The sequence below is a fragment of the Polyergus mexicanus genome, unplaced genomic scaffold (assembly GCF_030449975.1).
Source record: "Polyergus mexicanus isolate NDT 795.1 unplaced genomic scaffold, iyPolMexi1.0 SCAF_3, whole genome shotgun sequence".
Classification (NCBI taxonomy): domain Eukaryota; kingdom Metazoa; phylum Arthropoda; class Insecta; order Hymenoptera; family Formicidae; genus Polyergus; species Polyergus mexicanus.
In genome coordinates, this window is record NW_027223323.1 from 12281565 (window position 1) to 12307790 (window position 26226).

At 37.2% G+C, this 26226-nt stretch overlaps 3 protein-coding genes across 19 annotated transcripts; 1 reads left to right on the forward strand and 2 right to left on the reverse strand.

The window, feature by feature from the left end:
- Positions 1–1004: 1004 nt before the first annotated feature.
- Positions 1005–12940, reverse strand: Spz4 (Spaetzle domain-containing protein 4). Of its 5 annotated transcripts, none has more exons than XM_070293305.1 (14): positions 12583–12940; positions 11823–12197; positions 11486–11646; positions 10476–10561; positions 9081–9213; positions 8416–8838; positions 7183–8033; positions 6851–7045; positions 6133–6649; positions 4014–4195; positions 3278–3433; positions 2219–3112; positions 1769–1891; positions 1005–1487 (listed from the first exon to the last, which is right to left on the reverse strand). In XM_070293305.1, exons 9-14 carry the CDS (start codon positions 6160–6162, stop codon positions 1235–1237), a joined length of 1638 nt encoding a protein of 545 aa, XP_070149406.1. In that variant the 5' UTR covers positions 6163–6649; positions 6851–7045; positions 7183–8033; positions 8416–8838; positions 9081–9213; positions 10476–10561; positions 11486–11646; positions 11823–12197; positions 12583–12940; the 3' UTR covers positions 1005–1234. The 5 variants fall into 5 exon arrangements, with proteins under 5 accessions (XP_070149406.1, XP_070149405.1, XP_070149408.1 ...); XM_070293304.1 differs by having other exon boundaries at positions 12327–12940; XM_070293307.1 differs by having other exon boundaries at positions 7436–8033; positions 12302–12940.
- Positions 12941–12949: 9 nt separating this feature from the next.
- On the reverse strand, positions 12950–16761 carry LOC138931957 (myotubularin-related protein 9). Its single transcript, XM_070293302.1, has 7 exons — positions 16283–16761; positions 16023–16188; positions 15664–15956; positions 15489–15592; positions 15092–15396; positions 14606–14929; positions 12950–14480 (listed from the first exon to the last, which is right to left on the reverse strand). Exons 1-7 carry the CDS (start codon positions 16442–16444, stop codon positions 14077–14079), a joined length of 1758 nt encoding a protein of 585 aa, XP_070149403.1. The 5' UTR covers positions 16445–16761; the 3' UTR covers positions 12950–14076.
- A 404-nt stretch (positions 16762–17165) lies between these two features.
- Positions 17166–26188, forward strand: Zmynd8 (Zinc finger MYND-type containing 8). 13 transcript variants are annotated; one of them, XM_070293309.1, is made up of 11 exons: positions 18449–18666; positions 18989–19086; positions 19181–19941; positions 20037–20119; positions 20334–20650; positions 21075–21554; positions 21688–22009; positions 22128–22308; positions 22413–24296; positions 24394–24686; positions 25192–26188. In XM_070293309.1, the coding sequence occupies exons 6-11, from the start codon at positions 21085–21087 to the stop codon at positions 25318–25320; spliced, it is 3279 nt and encodes a 1092-aa protein (XP_070149410.1). In that variant the 5' UTR covers positions 18449–18666; positions 18989–19086; positions 19181–19941; positions 20037–20119; positions 20334–20650; positions 21075–21084; the 3' UTR covers positions 25321–26188. The 13 variants fall into 13 exon arrangements, 7 of the variants coding, with proteins under 7 accessions (XP_070149410.1, XP_070149409.1, XP_070149414.1 ...); XR_011446711.1 differs by having other exon boundaries at positions 19181–20119; positions 24394–24804; positions 25192–25282; XR_011446709.1 differs by having other exon boundaries at positions 19181–20119; positions 24394–24804; positions 25175–25257.
- The last annotated feature ends 38 nt before the right edge of the window (positions 26189–26226 follow it).

Genomic DNA, 26226 nt, shown 5'->3' on the forward strand with positions numbered 1-26226 from the left:
TGACTTCTATTGATTAATTATTATTAATATAACTTAAATGTAAGTTATGAGAATAGATTAACCATTATTAATAATTTAAGTTTATAAATTACGAGAATATTTATTAAATAATGCACAAATAACGATTATGAAAATAGAAGAATATGAGTAATATAAAAATGTTATATTTTATTCACGAGCCTTATTTGTACTACAATTATATTAAGAATATATATAGTATTATAGTGCTAAATATTTTTAGCTTATTATATTTAGCGAATACACAAAATAAATACATGTACATGATCTTAAAATCTCAAAACAGTATATCGATTAGTATAACATTTGCTAAAAAGTATATAAGAGTATTATTTTATTCATTTAAATTATTTTAATATATATGCACTTTCTCCTCTATTATACACATTTGATATCATTCTAAATATACGATAATCGTGTTAAAAGATAAAGTCTATATATACTTTCAAACCAGCGAATATATTCCAATGATTTAATTATATATATATATATATATATATATATATATATATATATACATATTGTTTTCTTTTCATAATCTAAAAATTTATATGAATGATTATAATGATGAATTTATATGAATGATTTAAACAAGGATGATTTTATTCTAATTTAATTTAATAATTTTTTTATCGTACATTGTGTTTGCAAAAATAGCTGCCGGATTAAAACGAAATTTTGCACAAATCGCTTTGATAGATTATAATAAATGAAAATGTACTAATAAAAAAAAAAAAAAAAAAAAAAATTTTTTTATCTATCATGCGCACATATGTATAAGAGCAATTTTCTTTTATTAGAATTTAATCGTACTTTTTTCGGATGATTTTCTTTCGTTTACAAATATCATTGTTCTAGTTTAATTTACCATAACATAGTAAATAACATCAACGATACATAAATATGCTTTTCATAAATATTTATAAATATGCAAGAAATCTCTTACACAAACACATATATATACTTTGTATATGAAACTTCAATATATGAAAAATATTTGGTACATGTAAAAAAAATATAAAGATAGTTCAACAAAGAGTTAACAGTAATAAATATTAACAATCTCTAAATTGAATTGAATGGAGAGAAGATTCTTCCAATTAGAGAATTGATTTGTACTGCATTTTTTAGAATTTTGCATACGATTTTATCTAGCGGAACCTTCTCACACTTACGCTGTGTTATTTGGCGATCAGCCAGCGAGAAAACAATTAGATCATTGATAACGGTTCCGCGTTGGTGGTTGCACCTTGATTCGTCGCTTGCGCGAAGTGCGTGGTGAACGCGATGTCACTCGAAACTCTAATGGCAGATCGTAACAACGGCAGACACAGCAGCTGGGAAACTTGAACCAATCGCTGAAGATTCCGCGACATTCGTTATTGGGATCGTAAGCCAGCAGCCGGTGCAGCCGATACTGCTGTTCGCATCTGCATCCGTCACGACAGTACATTTGCTTGTTCTCATGCCTGCAATCGAGAATCGGAAATTCAAGGGACAGAAAAATAAAGAATGAATGAGAAGTAAGGAGTAAAACATTTTATTATTTAGTCATTTCAAATCTTATTTGAAATTTTAAGCATTTTAAAACCATGTTTGTCGATCTAGGTGTACAGTCCTACCACACACAAGGTTTTTTTTTTTTTTTTACATTTTTAGGCAGTTTAAAATAATTTTAAGTAGCTGACAAATAATATTTTTTATGGATTTATTTTTTGTTTCTAATATTTCCAAGAACGATGACACTTACGTGCACTTCTCCCAATGTACGTACTGCTCAAAAGGATAGAGATTGAGAAGAGCTAAGACTTCGCCGCGAGTATTGTTAGCCCAGAATGGTGCTACTACTTCTTCCTTGACGGGGCAAGCATTCCTACACAAATAGTAAAAGTTGGCGATTAGATGAATTTACGTCCTTATAAGTCTCTCACATTTAATATTAATTATATATTGTTTCTGTACTTTGATCTTTTTCTTCCTTTCTTCTCTAAAAACTTTGTTAATTGCGTTACATGTAATTTTTAATATATAATTTTTTCTCTTTAAAAATTTTTGAATAAATTTTTATATAAAAATCTTTTTATAAAAATTTAATTAAAATTTCTTTAAATTAAAAGATATTTTATATATTTTATTTTAATTTAATAAGCCAGAATTTTTATTATAAGAATGAATAAGTATGTGGAATTATTATACTCACACTCCCCTAAGCTTCAGGACTGGTTGCTCGTGATGATCCTTCGCCGCGACGTCTTGATAAAGTTGTTCACTGACACTTGGCGATGACTCGGCCACGCTCGATGGTCGATACTCGGGACGCGGTCTAAACTGTTGTTGTTCGTGGCTTGCTGCAGCTATTATTTCTTCGTACATGGTTGTCTTCGTAGCAGCATCAAGTACCTCCGCTTCCTCATCTCGATCGACTAGCGATTCCGTGGAGACGAAGACACTCGTCGTCGTCGTTTCAGCCGATTCCAAAGTCGTATCCTCCCTGATCGTTGTTTCTTCCGAATGTGCTATCATTTCTCCAAGTTCCTCCAGATCTTCATCGATCCTGTCGTTCTGCCCGGGAATCTCGTTAATACTAAAATTCTGTTCTCTGATGATTTGAGCCACAGTGATGCTCGGCAACGCTGTCGTCGTCGTGTTATTCACCGCAACATCACTATCATCAGCAATCTCGACAGTGGTGTTTGAAAACGTTGGAGAAATTGATGTTATGAGAGATTGATTCTTGATCTGTTCCTGTTTCTCGTTCATGTTCGTTACAATAGTGACAGTAGTGTTAGACACAGGCGTTGTGGAGAATGATGTGTGCGTATCGAAAGTCGTGACACTAGTCGTGGTCGACGTTGATGATAAAGTCGAAGAGAAAATCTTCGCGCTCGAGGCAGTCGAACTGATAGTCCGTTCGGTGGGCTTGAAATGCGGCCTGGTGTACTCGCTGAGCTTCGGAAATTTGTTCAATCGACGGGATTTGGCGATGGGATCGTTGAAGGAGCGGCTGGTGAATCCGCGACTCTCGTCCTCGTCCGCATTAAGCTTCGACTGAACGTCATCGATAAGCTCGTAATCGTCTTCATATTGAAATTGTCTGAAAAGCACAGCACGCGATATGATAATTTATACTCATTCCCACACAAGATAAATTAAAAAAAAGAAAAATATATTAAAGTTCAGAAATATTCAAAAATCGGAGAAAGAACTAGCTAGTAATAAAATATTGTCGAAGGAAATTGTAAGACAAAAAAAAACTTACTTTATATCATCGGTGAAATGATGATGGTACTCGTCGTACTTGAATTCAATATCATTCTTTTCGAATTCCGCTCGGAGAATATTGATATAACTCTCGTCGCCGTACATGCGTCTCATCAATCCCTGATTCTCTTGCACGAATCGACGTACTGCGTGCCTATAAATGAGCAACAGGGCATAATCTTGATCAAATTGATAAATAACGCAGATTTTCCCTTACATAAAAATCTCTTAACTAATGTGAAAATTATATATCTTATTCCGAGTAATAACAAGGACAATATAAATAATACAACGACAATATGTAGAACATTAAAGTTCTAATTTAAGGTCATATATTTTTTCATACTTCCATGTACAGAATTTTCTTCTTTTCTCTTTACTTCTATACTTTAATTTATACGGGACCGAAATGAAAACAGAATTAATTACTCGAAATTGAGATATGTTGAAGTTATATTTTATGTTCCAAATAAAGAAATGTGTGATTATAGAAAAAGAGGATTAAAAAATTTTTAAATTAACCATGTTGTTTTCGAATTTTAAATTTTAATTCTAAATTAGATATTTATTTGCTCAATCCTAATTTTACTTTTGGGACAACATGTGATGCTGAAACTTTCGCCACCGAGCCTGAGCACGCGTATACGCGAGCGTACAAATGTCGGACGGGCGAAAGTTGAAAGAATATCAATCATTAGGAGGGGAAGAGACATATACGCAAATGGACATAGTACCAAGGGTATGTGCTACCGGCGATCGTGCACCAGTTCTGTCGGCGAAAGTCACAGGGTAGATTCTCATGGTGCGCGCGTCCAGCGCGCGAATACGGCTTGCTGCAGGCCGAAGACGCGTCGTATCCGAACGTGCTCGGCCCGCCACCACTGCCTTGACATTTCGTCAACTGCAATGCAATGATCTGCAACAAATATGGTCAAATACCTTACTGTGTAATTGAATCTATTTTTATTGAATAATTTTAAACCTTAAAATCAAGAAAAGGCCAATTAACGATCTACCGCGGTTGACAATATGTGTGCATTTATTAATTATATTATAATATCATATGTGCTAAATCCAGACGTTTCGATCTTCAAATTTGAAATCCTTCTCAGTGATAAAAAAAAAAAACGCAATATAAATTAAAACTCGAAAAATTTATCGTAAATTAAAAAATAAAAAGACTCGAATGTAAACAAAAAAATTAGTGACACGTGACATGTCAGGCCAGTGTAGAAATTAAAGTAAAAACTTTATTAAACAAGCTAAACGATTTTATTTGTGCATTTAATTGTTTTAATTCTCTTCTCAATAAAAATTAATGTCGATAAAACTAAATCCATTAAATTTATTAATAAACGAATTGATATTTGAAAAGGATGGGTAAAGATTCTAATATATTATAGTTAAAGAAGTTTTCGGTTAGAGATCGACATTAAGAGACTGCTGAACCTTTCCCAGTTTTTTAATCTTCATCTGTTCACTTTAATCCTTGGAAGAAAAAAAGATCGGGAAAATAAAGAAAGAAGTTCAATTTGTCTTAGAAATTTACATGTTGTAAAGTTAGTTTGTTTCATATTTCACACAGATTTGACGATTATTTAAATCATTAAGTGGAAGTAATTGGAAATGATGATAGGCGTAGAATCAAACGGCAATTAAAACCAAACAATCTATAAATTAACCCAGACAGCACAAGGATGTCCTTAGGACGTCCAAAGGGCATCCAGGACATACATGTAGGATATCCTCAGGATATCCCATTGTAATCCTCAGATCTCCTCTGGATGTCCTGAGGAAGAGTAAATGATAGCCGTATATTAACCTCTGGAGAATTCAGGGAGATCCTGTGGAACATCCTAAGGATTTTTATAGGATATGTTAGGGATATTTTTCGTATATTTCAAGGAGCAAATTTTAAAATTTCAATATAAATTAAAATTGTTTTGTTATTTACTGCCAATATTAAAAATCTAATATTAAAAATAGTTCACCGTTCTTTAATATTTGAGGCTTTCGTGCTGTACATGAATATTTTAGGTTTGGCTCCCGGGTTTGAGTTGTGTAATATTTTCTAAACAATCCAATATCTGAATTCCCTATGTTGGGATTGCATCAGAAATTGAACTGATAGAAAATAATTACATTTGTAATTTCCTGTCAGTTGCTCTTTGCAAGCTTTATATAATTCTCATGACCAAATCTCAAATACGAGTTCGCGTGTCGCATAGCGGTAAACAAACGAACTAGCGGTTAAATACTATTGTTTGTAAAGTTTTTAGAATGTTGCGAACAGTAACATTTCTCATGAAATATTAAATAAATAATTATTTTGGATATCTGAAAATGTGCGCATCAATTCAATTATTAATATTAAACGAAATTAACGTTAACAATTAATTGCACGTGTATATGTCCTCTGGAAATCCAAAAGACATCCAATATAATAGATAGGGCAGATATATCTTACAGACATCCAGGGGTTATCCAGTGGACATTTATAGGACATTAATACTTATTATAATACTTAAGATTCCTAAATTATATAAAATAGCCGACACAACTAAAAATAATTATGTATGCATATTAAACTTTTATAAATATATTTATAATAATATCTTAAAACATCCTACAAATGTCCTGAACCGTCCTGGACATATTCAGGATGATCCTGAGGATGTTTTGTGCTGTCTGGGAATCAATTCCATAGAAACGAATACAAAGAAACGAATCTCTCAACTTCTTTCGATTCATTCATTTCTTACAGACAAATTAAACACGCGATAAAACCACTTGGTTCACTTATTTTCACAGAAAAGGGAATAAAGAGTTGAGAGAGCTGAAGCAGGAGCTCACCTGAAAGACGAAGGGCGCGATCGCTCTCATAACTCGCTGGTCCAGCGGCTGGGAGGACCCGCGGTTGTACCGTGACAATCAACTACTCGAATCTCCCTCGCAAGGTCTCGGCTATGTCACCCTGCTACGCGCGAGGAACGATAACAACAACAGCGGTGGCTGTCGATCTCATTGACGGCTTCGACGAGAAAGGTACGGCGCGGCAGAAGGTGCGAAAGGCGCGCGGCTACATGACAGACGGCGACACGCATCTACCTATCTACCCACCGTACGCAAGCAGGCCGCTTTCATTACTGTCCGTAATCAGCCGCGGTCCGGTCCGGTCGTCCGCCCATACGACCCGTACGAATGCTTCTCATATGGAAGAAAAAGTGTAGCCCACCGCGTACGGGAGAGAAGATGCTATACGGTAAGCAGTGGCGGCCGATCATCTCGCCTCGCCCACGTCCTGATTCCAGTGATTTCCGGTTGGACAGAGAAGAGTAGGCGACCAGAAGACAGCAAGTTTCCGATACTCCTGTTTAGATAATTTGCAAAATAGAATTGAATGTTTAAATAGCATCAGGACGATGATACGTAATCTTTTTAGAAACATTGAATCGCAAATTCCAAATGGAAGATGATGAATATTTTCGTTCCATAGAGTAGAAAATTATCTCTCTTTGATAGAGCTTGGTGTAATCTTTATGTAAAATCGACTAATATGCATTTTACACACAGGCCCTACTGAATACTCGGCCCTGGACGAAAGGAGAGTCCAGGGGAAAGACGCAAAACGAAGAGAAGACGAAGGTGGAGAACCGACTTCGCCGAGAGTAGGTCACGCCGACGGATACCGTTATAGTTGCCGTCGTTGATCTGTGTCACGAGGACCCCGCCAGTGACGTAGCCTGGGTTGCGATGTTACTCGATCCTGAAAACGAAGAAAAACGCTGATTCGTATTCTTGCCCAGGAGAAAAACGCTCGTCCCCCTCCCTCTTCCTGTCAATATTTTAAAAACTCCAATCTCAAAAATTCGCGCTGTTTTTAAATTTTCGTTATCGGAATACCTGAAGAGACAATATGGTTTCTCATCGACATAACTCCACGTGGTGGTCTCATCCATGTCGCGGAGATGAATCTCTTAAGCATGGATCGTCGTCGCATAAATCGCGTGGTCGACGCATGGTCATTGCTTTTCAGGAAAAGTCAACAGCTACGCCGATGAGTGCGTATATTTACAAAAAGACGTTCGGAGAAACGGTCGTGTAAATGGCGATTTAAAGTTTACAGCGAGACTCGCGCCGCGCGCGGTCTACTAACCTCGAAAGCACTGTCACTGCATCAATAAGTGACTCTTTCACTGAATTTTCTCGCTTTTGAAGACGCCGGCGATGCTCTGGAGCCTTTCGTCGGTATATCTTCTCTCATGGATGTTTCGCTTTTGAACGAACGATATATATTAACGCATTTTTTGAGAATTCGGAGACAAAGGTTCTCTTTCTGAGTTCGCAATCGTCTCCGTGCAGTTTAGAAAAGATTTAGCCGAGTTTTCTTTTTTCTTTTAAATACTGCGATGCAATTATATATCATCTTCGCAAACTCGATCCGCTAATTACAATCGATTAATGGTAACGCGATCGTGGTTGAAGATGATAACGGCATTCCGTTAGCTTCGAATAGCATTGAATTATTGGAGCGTCGTTTTGCACGATTGCTGGTTGGTAAAATACCAGTTTGATGGGATGCAAGAAACGTTATTTCATACATGCTACTATATATCTTCTCTCTTTCGAGGCAAAAGGAAAGCTAGTCATCGAGGCATCGTCTTGCAGACGACAACGCTCTGCTAAATACAGAAGCGTGCATGTCAGTCGCTTTATAGAAAGGATATATTATTCTAAAATTCGTTTTCCTTTACCTAAAAAAATAAAGAGCATTCTTAAACAAAATTAATCGATTGGTAAATCAAACTTAGAATGAAACCAAAATTAAGTGAAAATTGAGAACTGACTTGCGCGATCAAAATCAATCAAAACATATTATATATATTAACGAGTCAAAGAAAAACAAATAGATGACAAAATTATACAGTAAAGATGGATTAAATAGAGTAGAATTTCAATCCTAAGTGTATTTTTAAAAATGTACGCAATATTAAAAATGGAAAATTGTCAAGTATACAAAATGAAGAGGCTTTATCGATTTCTTCAATATTAATACAACCAGAGTCATCTATATCGATTCTTTGCAACTCGAAAGGCAAAATAAACTTATCTTCAGACGATAAATAAATTAGTTACCATTCTCGTTAGATAACACTGCAATCATTTTCTGGAAATTTTAATTTTCGATGTTATCGTAACATATATTCTCTTGCAGGTTCACTTTGCAACCAATAGAGCATGCTTAAGTCGGATTTTTAGAGATCAGTTTTGCACAGATTTTTCGCTCCAAGATACCTCAGGTCGAGCTCGACGTATAAATCACTATGGAAACGACAATTTGCGAGCTTCTCCTTCCCCTTCGCTTTCCATGACCTAGCGCTCTCTTTCTCTCTCTCCTTCGCTATACCTCTTTTTCTCTATTCGCAACCGTCTTTAGAATCTTACCTCTCGGCAGCGGTGCTCCGATTTTTCCTGTCAAACTCAAGTTTCGAAGTCATGATATATTCTCGTAATTCTATAATCTATAATTTAATCATTCTCTCTAGAATATATTCTAATCTAAAAATATCGATTTTTATTAATCCAAAAAAAAAAATTAATTCAAATCATTTTTAATCGATAATCGCGATTATTCGTTCACATGTGAAATTGTTTTACATTGACCACGTGTCTTTTTTTGTGCGTTTCTTGTAAAGTAAAAATTTTGGAATAATATATATCATCTACATAAAACGTCTGGGATCCATAATTATACGAAAGGATAAGTTTTTTTATTTACGAAACCTGCCGTTGCGTCCTACTTTACGTCTGTAGCATTTTCCTGGATTAACGTCTACCTGTGTATTGCCTTTCTTTCCTTTCTTGTTATCACGAGAATTTTCTCGGTTTCTAGCGGCCCCCTTTATTAGAGTCCCAAGCGGTTCGCAACCGAATCTAGAAATTAAAATATTCGTGTATAATATTCATCACGTGATTTGTGATAATAAAATAACCCAGACAGCACAAGGATGTCCTTAGGACGTCCAAAGGGCATCCAGGACATACATATAGGATATCCTCAGGATATCCCATTGTAATCCTCAGATCTCCTCTGGATGTCCTGAGGAAGAGTAAATGATAGCCGTATATTAACCTCTGGAGAATCCAGGATGGAACATCCAAAGGATTTTTATAGGATATGTTAGGGATATTTTTCGTATGTTTCAAGGAGCAAATTTTAAAATTTAAATATCAAATAAAATTATGTTTTGTTATTTACTGCCAATATTAAAAATCTAATATTAAAAATAGTTCACCGTTCTTTAATATTTGAGGCTTTCGTGCTGTACATGAATATTTTAGGTTTGGCTCCCGGGTTTGAGTTGTGTAATATTTTCTAAACAATCCAATATCTGAATTCCCTATGTTGGGATTGCATCAGAAATTGAACTGATAGAAAATAATTACATTTGTAATTTCCTGTCAGTTGCTCTTTGCAAGCTTTATATAATTCTCATGACCAAATCTCAAATACGAGTTCGCGTGTCGCATAGCGGTAAACAAACGAACTAGCGGTTGAATACTATTGTTTGTAAAGTTTTTGGAATGTTGCGAACGGTAACATTTCTCATGAAATATTAAATAAATAATAATTTTGGATATATGAAAATGTGCGCATCAAATTCAATTATTAATATTAAACGAAATTAATGTTAACAATTAATTGTACATGTATATGTCCTCTGGAAATCCAAAAGACATCCAATATAATAGACAGGGCAAATATATCCACTGGACATTTATAGGACATTAATACTTATTATAATACTTAAGATTTCTAAATTATATTAAATAGCCGACACAACTAAAAATAATTATGTATGCATATTTAATTTTTATAAATATATTTATAATAATATCTTAAAATATTCTACAAATGTCCTGAACCGTCCTGGACATATTCAGGATGATCCTGAGGATGTTTTGTGCTGTCTGGGAATATTCAAGATGCAAAGCGTATTTAAAGTACTAGAGAAATAAACAATGCAAATTTTTGAGATATTTGCATTGTCTTGAAAAGCACGAAGTTGGAAATAAAAATTAGAAAAGAAAAGACAACACACATTCGTAGTTATATTTTTAAGATTGAAAATTCAATCGATTGAAATTATAACTATATTATTATTTCGATCTCGAGCCAAAAAACAATTGCAAACCTCTGTATTATTTGAATACGAATTGACAAAGTGACGCCGCATCTCCTTGGACGAACCACCGCTGCGGTGGCTTTTCACTCAGGATGCTGTGGGAGAAAGATAAAAAGAGATGAAGTTCAAGGTCACGCTCGCTATTGCGCAACACAATCGACATCCTATACCTGAGAATTCGCCAATATAAAACGTCATATTCAAATATCCAAAATACAATAGGACATATAGCGTACAAAAGAGATATCGTTAATCTTAAATCTTTAGAGCTAAAGAAAATATATTACTATAGAGGAATATTTTCAAATTTCATTTGCTGTTCTTTCCAAAGAAACTTTTTATACATGTTCTAATACAATTCTCAAATCTTTCTCAACTCTTCAATGAAATTCTTCAGCAAAATTTCTCGAGTAATTTTCCAACTTTTTATTTTAAATATTTTTATTTAAAATATATAAAATAAACGCATTGTATTTTTTCTGATATCTTTAATCTGTAGCGTCGGGAAACGTTTGACATAAATTTCCTATTTAAGAAGGCAGGAAAAATGCAACCTTGTGCATTTTTCTCAACCAGGAATTTTTTTTTTTTTTTTCGCTTACAACAGTACGGAACACGCGACTGAAATTCTTCAAATTTTCATTTCAGGTAAGAGAAAAACGTGTTCAGAGCCGGCTTTATAGCAGTTTTGTTCTCAACAGTGGTGCTCATCTCGGCAGTGTACTTTTTTTTTTCCCACAAAATCAGGACTCGAAATCACGTATTCGCCGAACTCATATTTTAACGCTATTGAGATGACTATATAATACGATTATAACGACTATATTATTTTCTTTTTTAAAAAAAGAATCCCGGCATTTGTCTCGCTGAGTTGCGGAAGCGGAGCGAGCGAGCACGTTTTATTCGAGAAAACGGCATCGCCTTCCGGTATAAGTCTCTTCTCTAACAACAAGAGAGAGAGAGAGAGAGAGAGAGAGACAGACAGACAGAGACATTCTATCGCTCTTATACCAACATACACAGGCTGCTGTCCAGAAACGTCTCTCGGCGGTCGCTTCGTTCTCCACTCTTCGCTTCGAAAATCGCATCTTTCTTTGTTGTGATCCCCGGACGCCTTGGGAAAAAGCGACCCTTCTCTTCCCACCTCGTAAGGGCCCCACTGGGGTGGTAAAGTGCCTGCCTGCGAAGCAGAGAAGAGATGGAAAGAGGGAGAAAGACGATGGGACGAGAACGACAAAGAGAGATCGCCGGGACCCCGGAGAGGAGGGGGAGGGGGAGGGGGGAAGACAGGAGAGCGGCGCGAGCCCCCTTCTCCGAGGAAGCCCCCACCGTCAAGTGAGACCGCTAATGCCATACCCGAACGAACGCATCACTCTGCTTTCCGGCTGCGTCAACGTCGTTTGTGTCCCCCCTTGGACGTGAGAACGAAGACGAGGAAATTTCCGCCGAAGATCAACTCTTAGGAAGATTGGCGTCGAAGAGAATAAGAGAGGAAGAGTCGTCCTGTTGCCGTCATCCATCGCCCGTCCAGCGGCCCTGGATGGGTTTGAATTCAGTCCACGTTTCACGATTGTATGCGTGACTAGATCCACACTCATCCAAGGATACTGGACCTGTCCTCGAGAGATGAGGAGCGACCAACGTGCGCGCGTGTGGTGGACACCTGTTTCTTCTCTCGCTCTTCTTTTCTCTCGCTCTCTCTCTCTCTCACTCGTCTCCGAGAAGCCTCTTCTGGAAAAAGTGATATCGCGAGGTAAATGAGAAAGACAAAAAGAGATATTATATATATATATATATATATATATATATATGTAAAAAACATTCCGCATATATACCAAATTACGTATAGTGGTACTTTACCACGATAACGGTCGCACAGACGCGAGGTCGCGATTTCTCACGGATCTCCATCGCGCAGATTCGAAACCGGTATAATAATCTCCGCGCGCGCGCGCGCGCACTCGCTCGTTTGCTCTCGCGCTCGCGCGCGCGCGCACTGCCGAGACACAATGCCTAAATGGCGTCGCGAACGCGTCGAAGGACGTTCTAGTCCTTGGAATTATTTAGCGACTTTCCACGCGAAAGAGTATATATATATATATGCATATATCGATACCTGCGTATATGTTGAGGCCTCTCCTTTGTACTTTGCCGACGATCGAGTTTGGATTTTCACGCGCCATAAAAAACGCGGGAGCAATTAAGATCCGTATCGCTGTCGCGATTCGCGCGACATGATGGAAACGCGGCTTTAGTAAATCAAAATGTAACGGATTTTTCTTCATCTCGAGGATTCAAGGAGCTCGTGGAAGATTCGTCCGTTATGCTCCGTGATTAAGTTTTCGAGTTACATGACGCGATTCCGCACACTTTCCTTAATTTAATTTTTTCTATTGTTTTTTCCCTTAATTTAATTTTTTTTTTAAGATTATAACGTGCGATCGTCTTTAATTTATTTAAAAATTTTTATGACCGATCGCTCTTTCTCTCTCTCTCTCTTATTTTTACGCAACTCGAATACATTTAATATCATACATATTATTTTCTTTCTTCATTTTATGACTATATTAAGACGCATGTGTGTGTACATAGGTATATTTGATCGCGGAATGCGAATGCCGACGAAACTCGATGCATTCCTGAGTGCGGAGCCAATGGCCGTGGGATTCCCTTTCAGTTTCTTTGTGTGTGAACACCTGCCGCGCTTTCCCCTCCAGCCTTCTCCCCCTTTTGCCACAGCAGCGGCAACAATCCCGCCCTTAACCTCTCTCTCTCTCTCTTTCTCTTTCGTCCGCCGCCTTCCCGTCATCCTACCCGAATAACGGTAAAAACTCGTCCGTACCCCCGAACACAAGTGAGATTTCCTTTACTCTCTGTACGCTCGAATGAAAAATCCGCCAATTTTACCCTCACAATTATACTCTTTAATGATGGATTTATAATATACAGTTTATTTTTATTTGGTTATATTACCTTTGGATAAATAAATTATACATGTATATATATATATAGAGAAAAAAATAATATTAATATATATTATATATAATAAATTATATATAATATATACTTTGTGTAAACATTGCTAAAGCTATTACATATGATACAAATTATGCATTTTGTAAAATAAAAAATATCACAATTTATCTCTCGTCTTGTTTGAATCGTTTACATAGAACACATTTTTAGTGATGCATATTTTACTATACAGGCGTAGATCGTAATGTGATGTATGTATATAACGTCGATTATGAGAAATATTTTTTGCACACGTATAGATATATACAAGATTGACTTTTATATATCAACAGAGATAATCCGCTTTATAAAACCGTAGAGCCATTTTTTATAGACGAATAAATATATATATATATATATATATATATATATATATATATATATATATATTTTTTTTAATCTCAGAGAGAGAGAGAGATTAAGAAAAAGAATTAATCGAGAATTGATTAAGAAGATTTCGGCATTCGTGGCGGGCTATTTGCAAAGACCGTTGATCCTTATGAGCTAACGTGGTATTGTATAATCGAAGGCATATTGACGAGATCGTTGAACAGCAGCGCCGACTTTAGATTTTCCCAGTTTCTACAAATCTATATCAAGTGCTCTGGGACTCTAGACTCAATTGCGCGATACGAGGATGCTCCTCCTGACCATCTGCGTCTCCTCGTGACATATCTGGATCCGATCGAATCTCCTCCAACGCTTGCTTGATCTGCGCATGCAACTGTCCGGCCACCTTGCGCACCGCTGTGTGATTCTGTTTGATCTGTTTCGCATAGGAAAGCATACCGTCCCACGAAGCTGCGTTCGTGTGCGCGAGATATAGTTCTCTCCATAATTTAATACTGATTGGGGCGACGCTGGGCCAAATCACTCTAGGATTCGGTTCATATAACGGATTTATCCACTGTTCTAAAACATCTGGTTGATTCATATACGACCACAAGCTGTAAGTTCGTTCTGATAACCGTAATTTTATTCTCTCTGCTTCTGAATCACCTGTAGAAATACATAATACATTTGCGTGTGCACGTTAAATAAAATTATATATTTTTTTAAATGATATAGAATTAAAATAAAATAAAAGTAATTTCTGAAGCAGAAATATACAATTTATCCTTTACCTAAAAATGTACCATATTCTGAGAAATAAGCGTGCTTGTACAATCTGATAAGTAAATCTACTGTGTATTCGAAACTGAATTGGAATTGATGATGCAGTTGGTACAGGCAATCGAGAAAGAGCAAGAAGGTCGGCGCGTGCGTTGGATTTTGCGAATTCGAGGACTGATACGCTCCACAACGGGTTCGGCTGAAAAACTGATGGCCCCCTTGCAACCATTCTCGTTCTATGAGCGCTTGAAGTCCTCGTACCGTCCGACAATCGGGATTCAGTATCGCTTGGGCCAAACTAGTTACCACTAATGTAGAATCTCTACCTGTGCTGCCTATAAATCAAAATTACACAGAATTATTATTACATGATTAATATATATTTCAAAAGAGATGAAGATCTGATGATAGTGTAAACGCGAGTCGCGCGAATTTATAAAAATTCCACGATATATCAAAATATAATATTTATTATTAATATATACACACACACACACCATGCACTAGCACAGCTGCGACTTCTTGATGCAAGCATTGCGCGGCGACGCAAGCTGCGTTTAAAGCACTTTGTACAGCAGTTAGCCAACCACTGCTATCCAATCGTGACAGCCACTGTGACGTGGAACTATTTATATCATTGCAAGCTTCTATTAACTTGTAGAAACTATCTGCTAAATCGTGCGGTCGAGGGACTGGTTTATGTACTTTCCGCCATTGTGGATAAGCAGTATCCATTTCCGTGCCTCCACCTCTAGCCCTGGCACTCTGCGCCTGACTAATGGATCTCGTGTCTACTATGTAACTGTAAGTAAGATTCACAATGACCATAAGAATTGTATCTCAAAATAATAGCTGTTTTTTAGATTTTTTAGATTGTTGTATATCAATATTTACCCACGTCTTCCAGGACCTAAAACTGCATTCAAAAGTCTTTCATCTTCCTTACATCTCTTACCGGTAGCACCGCATAAAGGCTGACTGCTTCTCAACAGTATACTCTATGATGAATGGTGCGCACTCCAGTATACATTTTTATTTTAAAATTTTAAGAGCACAGTGCGTTACTTACCCCTCCCTCGTGTCTGTAGCATAAAACAGGAAACCTCCCACCATCCCTAAAGCCAGCGGAAGCTATAATAATTTTGTCGTCCATCTGACGTGGCACTATGACAGCCGATGGATATGAATTGCACACCTTGTAGTCTCTATTTAAGTAACTGATGCGCCACTCGTCCCCGTGTGCTGCCAACAATCTGGACCACTCGGAGACAGGCGCGAACGCTGTCCATCCGTCCTCTATTTGCACTATAGCATTGTTGGTTGTCCGCGGTCGAAAAAAGAATGGATATTGTAGAATTTGATCTGCAAAGTAAATGACAGAATTACATCCCATTTCCATGAATAATGTAAATAACTCGACCAAGTTACCTAATGATATCAGCTTTTCTATGGATAATATGGCATTGATTAAATCATTAGTGGACCCAATATCTAACTGAAGAATCTGAAAGTCCTTGCATTTCAATATTATGCTACCGCCTGGACTCTGAGTGTTCAGTTTCTTCTCTATGACATCAATATTGCGGTTCATCAACTGGTAAGAAAAGAGAACATAATGAAATTGGACATTGATTTGAACCAATTATCTAGTAATACCAGTAGTAATATCAGTAATATCAGTAGCCTACCCAGAGCTCTGGCCCGTCGTCCTGTCTGGAATATAAAATGAGATTATGACTACTGATGCACAGTGTCCCATCCATACTCTTGTTACTGCCATCGCTCCTGTCGATCAACACGACATTGTCGACCTGCGGGATTAATATATTATCGCCGATATCGTCGCTCATGTTATATTATACAGTCTCGTACTCTTCTCTACGTGACGGTCGACGAGTCCTTCGTCGATAGGCTACGAATATTTTGACGGAACAACATAACCTAGAGGCACCTCTACTTCATCGAGCTGTCATGAGAGAATTTCCGAGGCATAGTTGCTTTCCGCCAGCCTCGATCTCTCTTCGAGTTTAATTGACGCTTCAGCGATCAATCTTCATTTTAACGCGCTATCCGTAATAATACTCATTTATTTCGAACTGACTAGATAAAGGTTCACATATGTTATATGTGCAACCAGAGAAAAGGGGTCTGTTCTTTGCAGCTGAACTGGCTGCACTGGTTCAGAGTTTATCTTTTTCTGTCCCCATTGGAAGGAGAAGGATGGGCTCTGAACTGGTGCAGCCAGTTCATCTGTAAAGAACAGACCTAAGAACAAGAGTCACCAGTCGCCACGTTGCTGTCGTGATGCGCTGTCGTGAAAATAAAGTCGCGCATGCGCTCTAAAGTCCGTATCAGACTACGCATTGAAAATTGAAGATTGAAGATTAAAAATTGGAATTTGACTAATCAGAACAAAAGGAACTGAAATTTTTTTATCTTGATTGGTCAAATTTCAATCTGCAATCTTCAATCTCAATCTTCGATGCGTAGTCTGATACGAGCATAAGCAAACACCTATGAATCCTCACTAACGTATATAATTCGATCAAATATAAGGTATCGTTAGGCCCCCTTCAACGAGAAAAGAAATGTAAAGAAAGTTGCAAGGAGAGAGGAAAGTTTCTATCAAAGAAATAGAATTTAATATAATTTTATTTCATATAAATAGTAATAAGAAGGCGAGACTACAAGACGTTATCATTTGTGTAGGCGCGTTTCATTTAACGACCGCAACGCTCGCAAGCATCATCTTTGTTTAACTTTTGATGTACAATAAGGACGGAATGATACCGTGAGTTGAAGATGGTAGGTCGATACGATGTTTTGACGAATCATTTTTATCCGCGAATATTTCAGAGATCGTTGTCGTTAAACACACCACGAAATCCGCATTCGCATTCGAAATATATTTATTGGAATTTAATGTAAATATCTTTTGAGACGACATGCGACAATTGTTACGTGACAAAACATAACCTTATTAAAGCAGAACATGTTTTGATTCACTACGACGGTGCGATAACAGTTTTTCAACTATTTAACAGGATAAATGGCATCATTATTTGGCAAAATTGTGGTATGTATTGTAATATCTGTTTAATATTTGTTCGTTTCTTTCCGATTTTTTAAAGGTTAACGTACCGAAGCAAAGGCGTACCTTTTGCAAAAAATGCAAAGTACACAAGACTCACAAAGTGACGCAATACAAGAAGAGTAAGGAAAGACATGCCTCGCAGGGTAGGAGACGTTATGATCGCAAACAGCAAGGTTTTGGCGGTCAAACTAAGCCCATCTTCAGAAAAAAAGTAAGCCCATATTCTTAGATTATTAAAAATATTTAAAGATGGATTGCAGTTTTGTACTACATTTATTAATTGATTGATAATATGATTAGAAAATACTATCATAGACCCTCTTATTAACATGCAAATTTATGAATGTTATTCTCTATTGTGATAGTCTTTAATGTTATTAATTAAAATGTTACGATATTAATTCGATCGATACCATCAATGATATTAACAATTGACACATGTATTATATTAAAAATATAAAAATTATTTTTGCTTTCTATTAAATATATTTTATCATTTATCATATGTGCGTCTGTATATTTAGGCGAAAACGACAAAGAAAATTGTATTGAGAATGGAATGTACGGAATGCAAGTACAGAAAACAAATTCCGCTGAAAAGATGCAAGCACTTTGAACTGGGTGGTGACAAAAAGAGGAAGGTGAGTGAACAAACATGTTTGAAAAAATATTTAGACAAAGATAAAACATTGAATTGATTTTTAATTAACAAAGTTACTGTGTTTTCAGGGTCAAATGATCCAATTCTAAATTATCCACTCAGTGTTGTCAGCATATTCTGGATTTAACAAGAAATAAATAAATCTACAAGGATTTGTACATATCTTTATTTGGATGGACTGAAGATGAAGAGATGGAAATACAGTCTGCAGCTAAAGATTCTTGCTATGAAAAGTACTTTAAAATGTTACACGCTGTACCAAAAGAAGGAGTTAAATTAAAGATGAAGCAAGAAGGACTGGACATTTTCATATTGAAGTAAGTGTGATATCTGTTTTTATTTATACAAATATTGTAACATCTATGGTATATTTGATTAACATTGGTAGTAATACGCATACTTGATATTAAATATCTCAATATTCACATTTAGATATTAACTGTCAGATTTAATTTAAATATATTAATTCTTTATTATTAAGAGAAACACACATTGTTATTTTAATATTTAAAAAAAAAACATTACTGTCAATATATGTGTGCACACGAATCATAATTTATTTTATATATCTGGTACAAGACAAATGCAAATACTGAGATACATATCATTTTAATACCTCTTTTCTTCTTATCTTATTAGCATTCCACAACATTCCAGATAGCTTCTATACCACGGTCGTCGGATAACAGGGAGAATCAAGGTGAATAAAAATTAAGATGTTAGTGCTGCTTGTTTAGGTATGTTGGACATTTTCACATTATAAAACACAAACTATTCAAATAAAGATATGTACAAATCCCTGTAAATTTATTTATTTCTTGTTAAATACAGAATATGCTGAAAACTGAGTGGATGATTTAGAACTGAATCATTTAATCCTGAAAGTTGTAGATGATGACTGAATATCCTACAACCTTTCTCTGAAACGTTTTTCCATATCTAAAGCCATTTCTGAGATCCAAGGAACTGGGTCAGACTTTAGAGACATCCTGTATATACATGCATCGTATAGGGTTTTTAGATGGACGAGCAGATAGATTGAAACCGTCTCGTGTGGAGCAGCTCATTTATTTATATCCCGCATAAGCACAAATAATAAAGGATAGCTTAATATAGTTGCGCTTATTGATTGGATGTTTTATATACCAATTTTGATACCGGCTGTGTCAATGGCAAATAAGTTCAATTCGCGGCGACCGAACCAATATTTCGTAGACAGTTTCCTCTCTCGCCGCGCGTTTTAATACGCGAGAGAGAGAGAGAGAGAGAGAGAGAGAGAGATTCGATGCGTGCACCACGTGACCGAACATGACATAACCTATTTGAACACTGATGAATGCTGATGACGGAGATGGTATATAATCGTAGAACATTTTCAATCGGTTGTGTTTTATTCGTGAATGAAGAAAACGTCTGATAACGTAATAATAGCTTATCATAGTTTATTCTGATGAAACGTAAAGCATTCTGCTTCTGACATTGTTTCCGAGATCGAATAACACGGGAAGAATCATCGTCGGGACGAAATTTCTCACGAAGCTCGTGCGATGTCAGCCGGATCATTAGCGCTTCCTGGAGGAGACGGACAAACAGTACGTATAGCAATTAGTCGAGCGTTTCTTCTAGACGCTACCATGCAACAACCACGTCTAACCTCATTTATCGACGGTACAACGTCGCATCTCAGGAGTTGTTATCGCAGTGCCCGAAAAAAAAAAAAAAAAGCCTGAAGCAACAGCATCGTCGTCATCGTCATCATCATTGAAAACGGTAAGCGATAGATATCTCTCTCGGTTCGCAGTCTTACATTAAAGATACTTTTCTTCTCTAAATGAAACAGCTCATTTACATTCGAGGAGGAAAAAAAAATAGATGCGATGGAGATGCAGAGAGTACATGAGCAAAAAAAAAAAAAAAAAAAAAATTTCGAAATTAAAGTGTAAGCAACATGTTTTGGTCATGCGTTTTCTTCCTCTGTCAACAGAGACGAGCAACGTGAATAAAAACATCGAGACAGAGAGGACGGAGGACGCGTCACGTGATCAGAGTCGTGAAGATATAATCGAGAGATGGCGCCGCTAACGGGTCAAGCGAGACTGGCATCGTACGAAGGCAAATTTTCCGATATGAGGCCGAGTGAATAAGAAACGAACGACGATCTCATCACTGCGGTTTCCTATTTACTAACGTTGGCGGTTTATTAAGCGCAGCTCGCGGTGCGAGTATGTTTTGAGAGCGGTAACAGCCTACGACCAGTAACACACGGAGCATTATATTTACCTAAAGAGAGCTCCTTACAAGGTAAAGATCCTGTTTATTGCCTCAGAGCTCATTCACTTGTGCTCGTGTGCTTCTGCAAATAGCAGCACTTTGGATAATTCTACAAAGGTGATAATCTCTGACGGAATGCCCTGTGGTATGTTGTATCTGGATGTACAGTTGCCTAAATTGCTGCTATTAACGGCAGCACTTGTTGTTATCGCTGTAGGAAATGTTATAGGCATTAAAAATTTATGAGAGATAACACTGTTACTGCTTATCTTTGTATTGGAGTGTTGTTGCAATAAATATATCTTATGTATTTGTGAAAACTTATTCGTTTAGTTTATTATATTAACTGTCACAGTATAGTAACTATATGATATATTGATAATATGATTATCATTACATAAATAGATAATAAGTGTAGACATATGTATCCATGCCGATTCCTTTCTCCAATCAGATTCTTTGTGATGAAGGTAATAACCAAAATGGCGTCCCATGTAAGCTGTGAAGGTTCTGTGAAATCTCCTGCCACAGATAAAATAGATGCAACTGCGCAATTGAAAGATGATGAAAAGGAATCGTCAATCATTTCGTCAGCCAATAAGCACGATGAACCGAACAATGCTATTGATACAGAAGAGAAGAAAAGTTTAACATTGGATACAAGCAATGAATATGCAAATGTACAGGAAAAGGATGCCGACAATGTAAAAAGTGAAAAGAAACATGATCCAAACTCGCCGGTAATTGTTAAGAAACAATTAGACGATAGTGAGGCAGATAAGAAGCAAGAGGCACAAAATGTGGATAAAAAGCAGGAGACATCAAATGCAGATACTCAAAAGACGAAGAAAGAGAAGGATATTAAAAATGAAGACGATAAAGATTCTGTGGCAAAAATGGGATCTGCCTTAAAACGAAAACGTAAATCTTTAAGGTTAGTATAACATCTCCATGGAAAATTTGCATTTAAATGTATAAAACAATTGATCCTTCTTATAACTTGTATAAAACAAATGAAATGATATTATATATCTTATATATAAAGAGAGGAATATTAATATTTCTAGCATTTCGACGGCAACGGAATCTTCTGTTGAGGAGAGCACTAGGAGCAAGAGGAAGAAATTAAAGAGCGCAAGCGACCAATTTTGTTGGCGGTGTCATAAGGAAAACGTCGATGCTCATTGCACTGCGTGTCCTCGCTCATGGCATCGGAAATGTATAGGTGGCATGCCGTCTTCCTTGGAGAAATGGATATGCGGGGAATGTGCGACCATCTTGAAAGCGGAGAACGCCGAGACGCGTTCCTTGGCTATGGCACAATTGTCTGTGGATCAGTTGTGCATGTTACTCAAGCATGTGGTCGAGAGATTGCGCGATTATCCTGGTGTATGTACAACACTTTTTATTGAATACATACATATATATATATAAAATACATGAATATTATTATACATTGTATATAATAGATATTTATTTCTGAATAACTTTTATTTTCGATGTACAGTCTGAACCATTCTCCAAACCTGTGGACCTTGCAGAAGTACCAAACTATCTAGACTATGTTGTCAAGCCGATGGATTTGAGCCTCTTGGAATCGAATGTGCGATCCAAGCTTTACGGCAGCACTGACGCGTTTATGGCCGACGCGAAATGGATACAACACAATTGCATCGTGTTTAACACCTGTATGTCAATTTGACTACACTTGTTTTCAAATTCGCACCTAGTCTAAATTGGTAGGTACTAAGATTGAATAGACAAATAAGCTATGTTTATATTTACCTGATAGGTGGTGGTGTTTATGCGGATACATTGAAGCTGACAAATGCGGCGAAGCAGATCATCAAAGTGGCGCGTCAGGAGGTTTCGGAGATCGAGGCTTGTCCCGATTGTTACGCGCATGGTCGAAACTTGCCGAGGCCCCAACCGTCGTGGTTCATCGAGCCTTGCCGTCGACCACATCCGCTCGTATGGGCCAAACTAAAGGGTTTCCCGTTCTGGCCAGCGAAGGCGATGCCGCGCGTCAATTCTCAGGGATTTGTGGACGTGCGCTTCTTTGGCGAACACGATCGCGCTTGGGTGCCACCGAAGGACCTTTATCTGTACTCTGAAGAGCCGCCCGCGCCGTCTCCACGTAAACGAAAGTCCGACATGGATGAATGCGTGCGTGAAATCACTCGACACTGTAGAAAACTTGCGCTTATGTACGGGCAATTCAAGTTTGCGCCACCCAAAGTGCAGTACAATCCGAACGATCCGATGCAGATAAAGCTAATGCTGCCGAATTACAATCCGCTTGAACCCAACAATTATTTTTCCAATTCCGAACTCTCCGTGACTCCGAAGAAAAAGACTGTTTTGAGAAAACGGAATCTCTCGATTAAAGGGAAATCGCAGAATGACGAGTCGATTGATAACGGCGAAATAAACACAAATTCGAAAGAAAACGATGATAAAGATGAAAAGGCGAGCGAAGCTACGACACCAAAAGTACAAAAATCAGATATCATTGACGTTAAGGGTACTCCGAATTCGCAAACGAATTTAGATGATAAATTAAAAAAGAAAATCCAAATTGAAACAGTTGCTCAAAATAGAACGGTAAAAAGTGAGAAATCGAAAAATGCAAAGGCGTTATTGTCTCGATTGAATAATTTGGTTACGAATAATGTCGCTGGAACTAGCAATGCGACAATTTCTAATGTTAATAAACAAATCTCGGAGAAAAATAATTCAAAATCGAAAAACGAACCAAAATCATCCGAGAATTCGCCCAAGCCTGTGACACCGCCGACCAATGAATTATCCAACATGACGCGAACGCAAAAAAGAAGCCTCTTGAAAAATATCATCAATCCCAAGTTAGCGCTCTCGCAAACGGAAAACGCGTCGAAGAGCGTCGTGAAAAGCAGTAAAGTGTACAAACCGAAAACGAGAATGGTCGACAAACTGAACGCAGAGAAAGCGTTGAAGTCTATTTTGGCGAGTAAGGAAAACGAGAAACTGTCATCGTCGAATTCGCCGAGCGCGACGATAAACAAGACATCGCTGTTAAACAACAAGGAATTGTCGGGTGTTCAAAAGATACCCGAGATAGACATAACGCTATCACCGACTTCAATGGCGTCGAACGCAAAAGTTACTCACGCTATTTCGTCATCATCATCAACAAACGTACTCAATCCCGTAACGGATAAATCCGTTGTGCTCTTTGTGGTAAATAACGGAAAGACAGAGGCCGCAAAACAAACCTCGCCGACAGTCGACTATCCCGTGACGAAAGAACACAACTCGCTCATAAAAAAGGAGAGCAAAGCTAAGAAGACCTTTCCTAGCAAATCACGTAATCCACAAAACACGTCTCCACGCCCGTTGTTCAGTACAGATGAGTTTACCCAGATTTCCCCGAATAAGCAAGAAACATCCTCCACTTATCAACTACTGCCTCCGCAGGCCGGACCGATTAGCGCGCGTTTGCATCAAAATGCGAACGAGCTCGCGAGAAGAATGGGCCAGTTGATGGAAGAGGCGTATAAGGAGGCGGCTCAAACCTATATTAACGGTGAAAACGGCACTGCCGAAAATTGTCAGGCAATATTCTTCCTGAAGATGCAAATGGAACACATGAAATGGAAGCATCAGCAACAGCTAGCCGAATTGAAACACAACACTGGTATGTTCATCTTTTCTATCCGCCCCTCCCCCCCCCCTCTAATCTCTTTGAAATCTTTCACGGTAAAAACCTTATGAAGAACGTTATTAAATTCCAGATCGTACCATGTGCGAGATGCGTGCGAGTCTAGAGGCAGAGAAGTTGCGTTTGCTCGAGGAAGTTCGCAAAGAGGCCGAAGATGAGAAGCTTCGATGTGTCGAAGAGACCAAGCGAAAGCAATGGTGCGCCAAATGCGGACGGGAAGCGATGTTTTATTGTTGCTGGAACACGGCTTATTGCGATTACCCGTGTCAACAGTCACATTGGTCGATTCACATGCGAACGTGTTCCCAACAGCCCACGTATACCAACCTCGTCGCCAGTTCGGGTGTAAATTCGAGCGCGCAGCAGGTGATGCCCAAACTCGTGTTAAGCGTACATCAAGCGACCTCGAGCGTACGGAAGGCCTAGAGTGGATTGGTGTAAGTCCCGGCGATTCAAACAGGAAGTTCGATAATTCGAGAATACTGTAAGGGAATATTAATGTAATCTATGTTGTTAGAAGTTCTTTCGCTCAGTTTATGTAGTTTAAGCGAATTGGATTAGGTAATACTGCGCTCATAAATTTATGACATAAGAAAATTGTGATGAAACGAGTAAAACGATAATAATACGAAAATACGAATCTATCTATGGAAGGAAAGGAATCGAGAGGCAAATATTATCTAAACCAATATATTTGTTGGTACATTTCATACTTTGTCGGTTCCCCTATTGAAGTTCGATCCTTACAATTTGACTTACACTATTGATGCTCTGGACGCTTCAAAATGGACTTCTACTCTTATGATGCGATTGAATGCGCGTTTTTGACTGATTATGCTGCAATGGTTTAGCAGCGTTCTTTACTTTTCAGAGCAGTAAGACCATGACGCACGACCCTGCGGGCAGGGTGTATGCTTTACCACCCAGCAAATTGAGCGGGATTCCGTCATCGTGGCCTGCTTCATCTCTTAAAAATAAAACTGATCAGGATATACTCTAGGCAAATCATAATTTATTTGTGATTGATAACCGATTCGGTAATACTGGATAAAGAAAGTTATGGTTTTACATTGCAGTTAAATAAATAATGTTGCAACATTATAAACACCAGCAAATTTTGATAAAAAAATTACAATGTTTATTCTTTATAATCCGAGATCACACAATGGACATGTATGTAGTTCATCTCTCTTCTTAAAAAAGACATTTTCAATTTCTTAAAAAAGACAATTTAAATGTAAATAATTGTATCGTGCTAATTGATATTGTGCAATTTTCAATATCACCAATACTCTTGATACAAGTTAAGTTACAAAAGACTAGAATATAATGTTACACACATCTCATTAATGTTTTGTAATAGACTTATGCTACTTCTTTAATTTAATTCGTTAGTATTAAATAATATTTTATTAGATAGTTACTATAGAAGATATAAAAGATGTAGCAATTACACAGAATGATAATATACGTAAGAAAATGTCAAATATCCTTTAGAAACATCGCTGACTTGTTGCGACATAAGTAATTATACATGTTCGATAGTTTAAGCATTAATATAATAATAATTCATTCATAATTAAATTTAACAACTTTAGTCTCTACGAATAGTTGCGTGTTTCATATAACATTTTCGTTCCTCTGTTTCTCTACATATGTATGTGAAACGCAGAATAAGAGATAAAGATTATTTTTCCAACTTCATAATGCATAAATGCACTTTTCATAAAATGAATCAATATTATCTTATGTGTATGTGTATAAAGTATAATGAGCAATTATAAAAAAGTTTATTTTGATCGTTAAGAAACATTTGACGCGTGTGGATTTATAGATCCAAATAATTTTCATAAATCACTATTTGAAAATATCTCACAACGCGTTTATTAATAAAATTATTAAGCAA

Bases quoted from the DNA above. Each gene is read 5' to 3' on its own strand.
- LOC138931957 (XM_070293302.1), bottom strand. From the start codon at position 16,444: ATGAGCGACGATATCGGCGATAATATATTAATCCCGCAGGTCGACAAT. The intron at 15,593-15,663 runs GTAAGTAACGCA...CATTCATCATAG, and splicing joins GCTACAGACACGAGGGAGGG to AGTATACTGTTGAGAAGCAG. The intron at 14,930-15,091 runs GTGTGTGTGTGT...TTTGATTTATAG, and splicing joins CGCAGCTGTGCTAGTGCATG to GCAGCACAGGTAGAGATTCT.
- Zmynd8 (XM_070293308.1), top strand. From the start codon at position 21,085: ATGAAGGTAATAACCAAAATGGCGTCCCATGTAAGCTGTGAAGGTTCT. The intron at 21,555-21,687 runs GTTAGTATAACA...TAATATTTCTAG, and splicing joins CGAAAACGTAAATCTTTAAG to CATTTCGACGGCAACGGAAT. The intron at 24,687-25,191 runs GTGATGCCCAAA...TTTACTTTTCAG, and splicing joins TAAATTCGAGCGCGCAGCAG to AGCAGTAAGACCATGACGCA.
- Spz4 (XM_070293305.1), bottom strand. From the start codon at position 6,162: ATGAGAGCGATCGCGCCCTTCGTCTTTCAG. The intron at 4,196-6,132 runs GTGAGCTCCTGC...TATTTGTTGCAG, and splicing joins TCGCGCCCTTCGTCTTTCAG to ATCATTGCATTGCAGTTGAC. The intron at 3,434-4,013 runs GTACTATGTCCA...GCTCATTTATAG, and splicing joins GCCGGTAGCACATACCCTTG to GCACGCAGTACGTCGATTCG.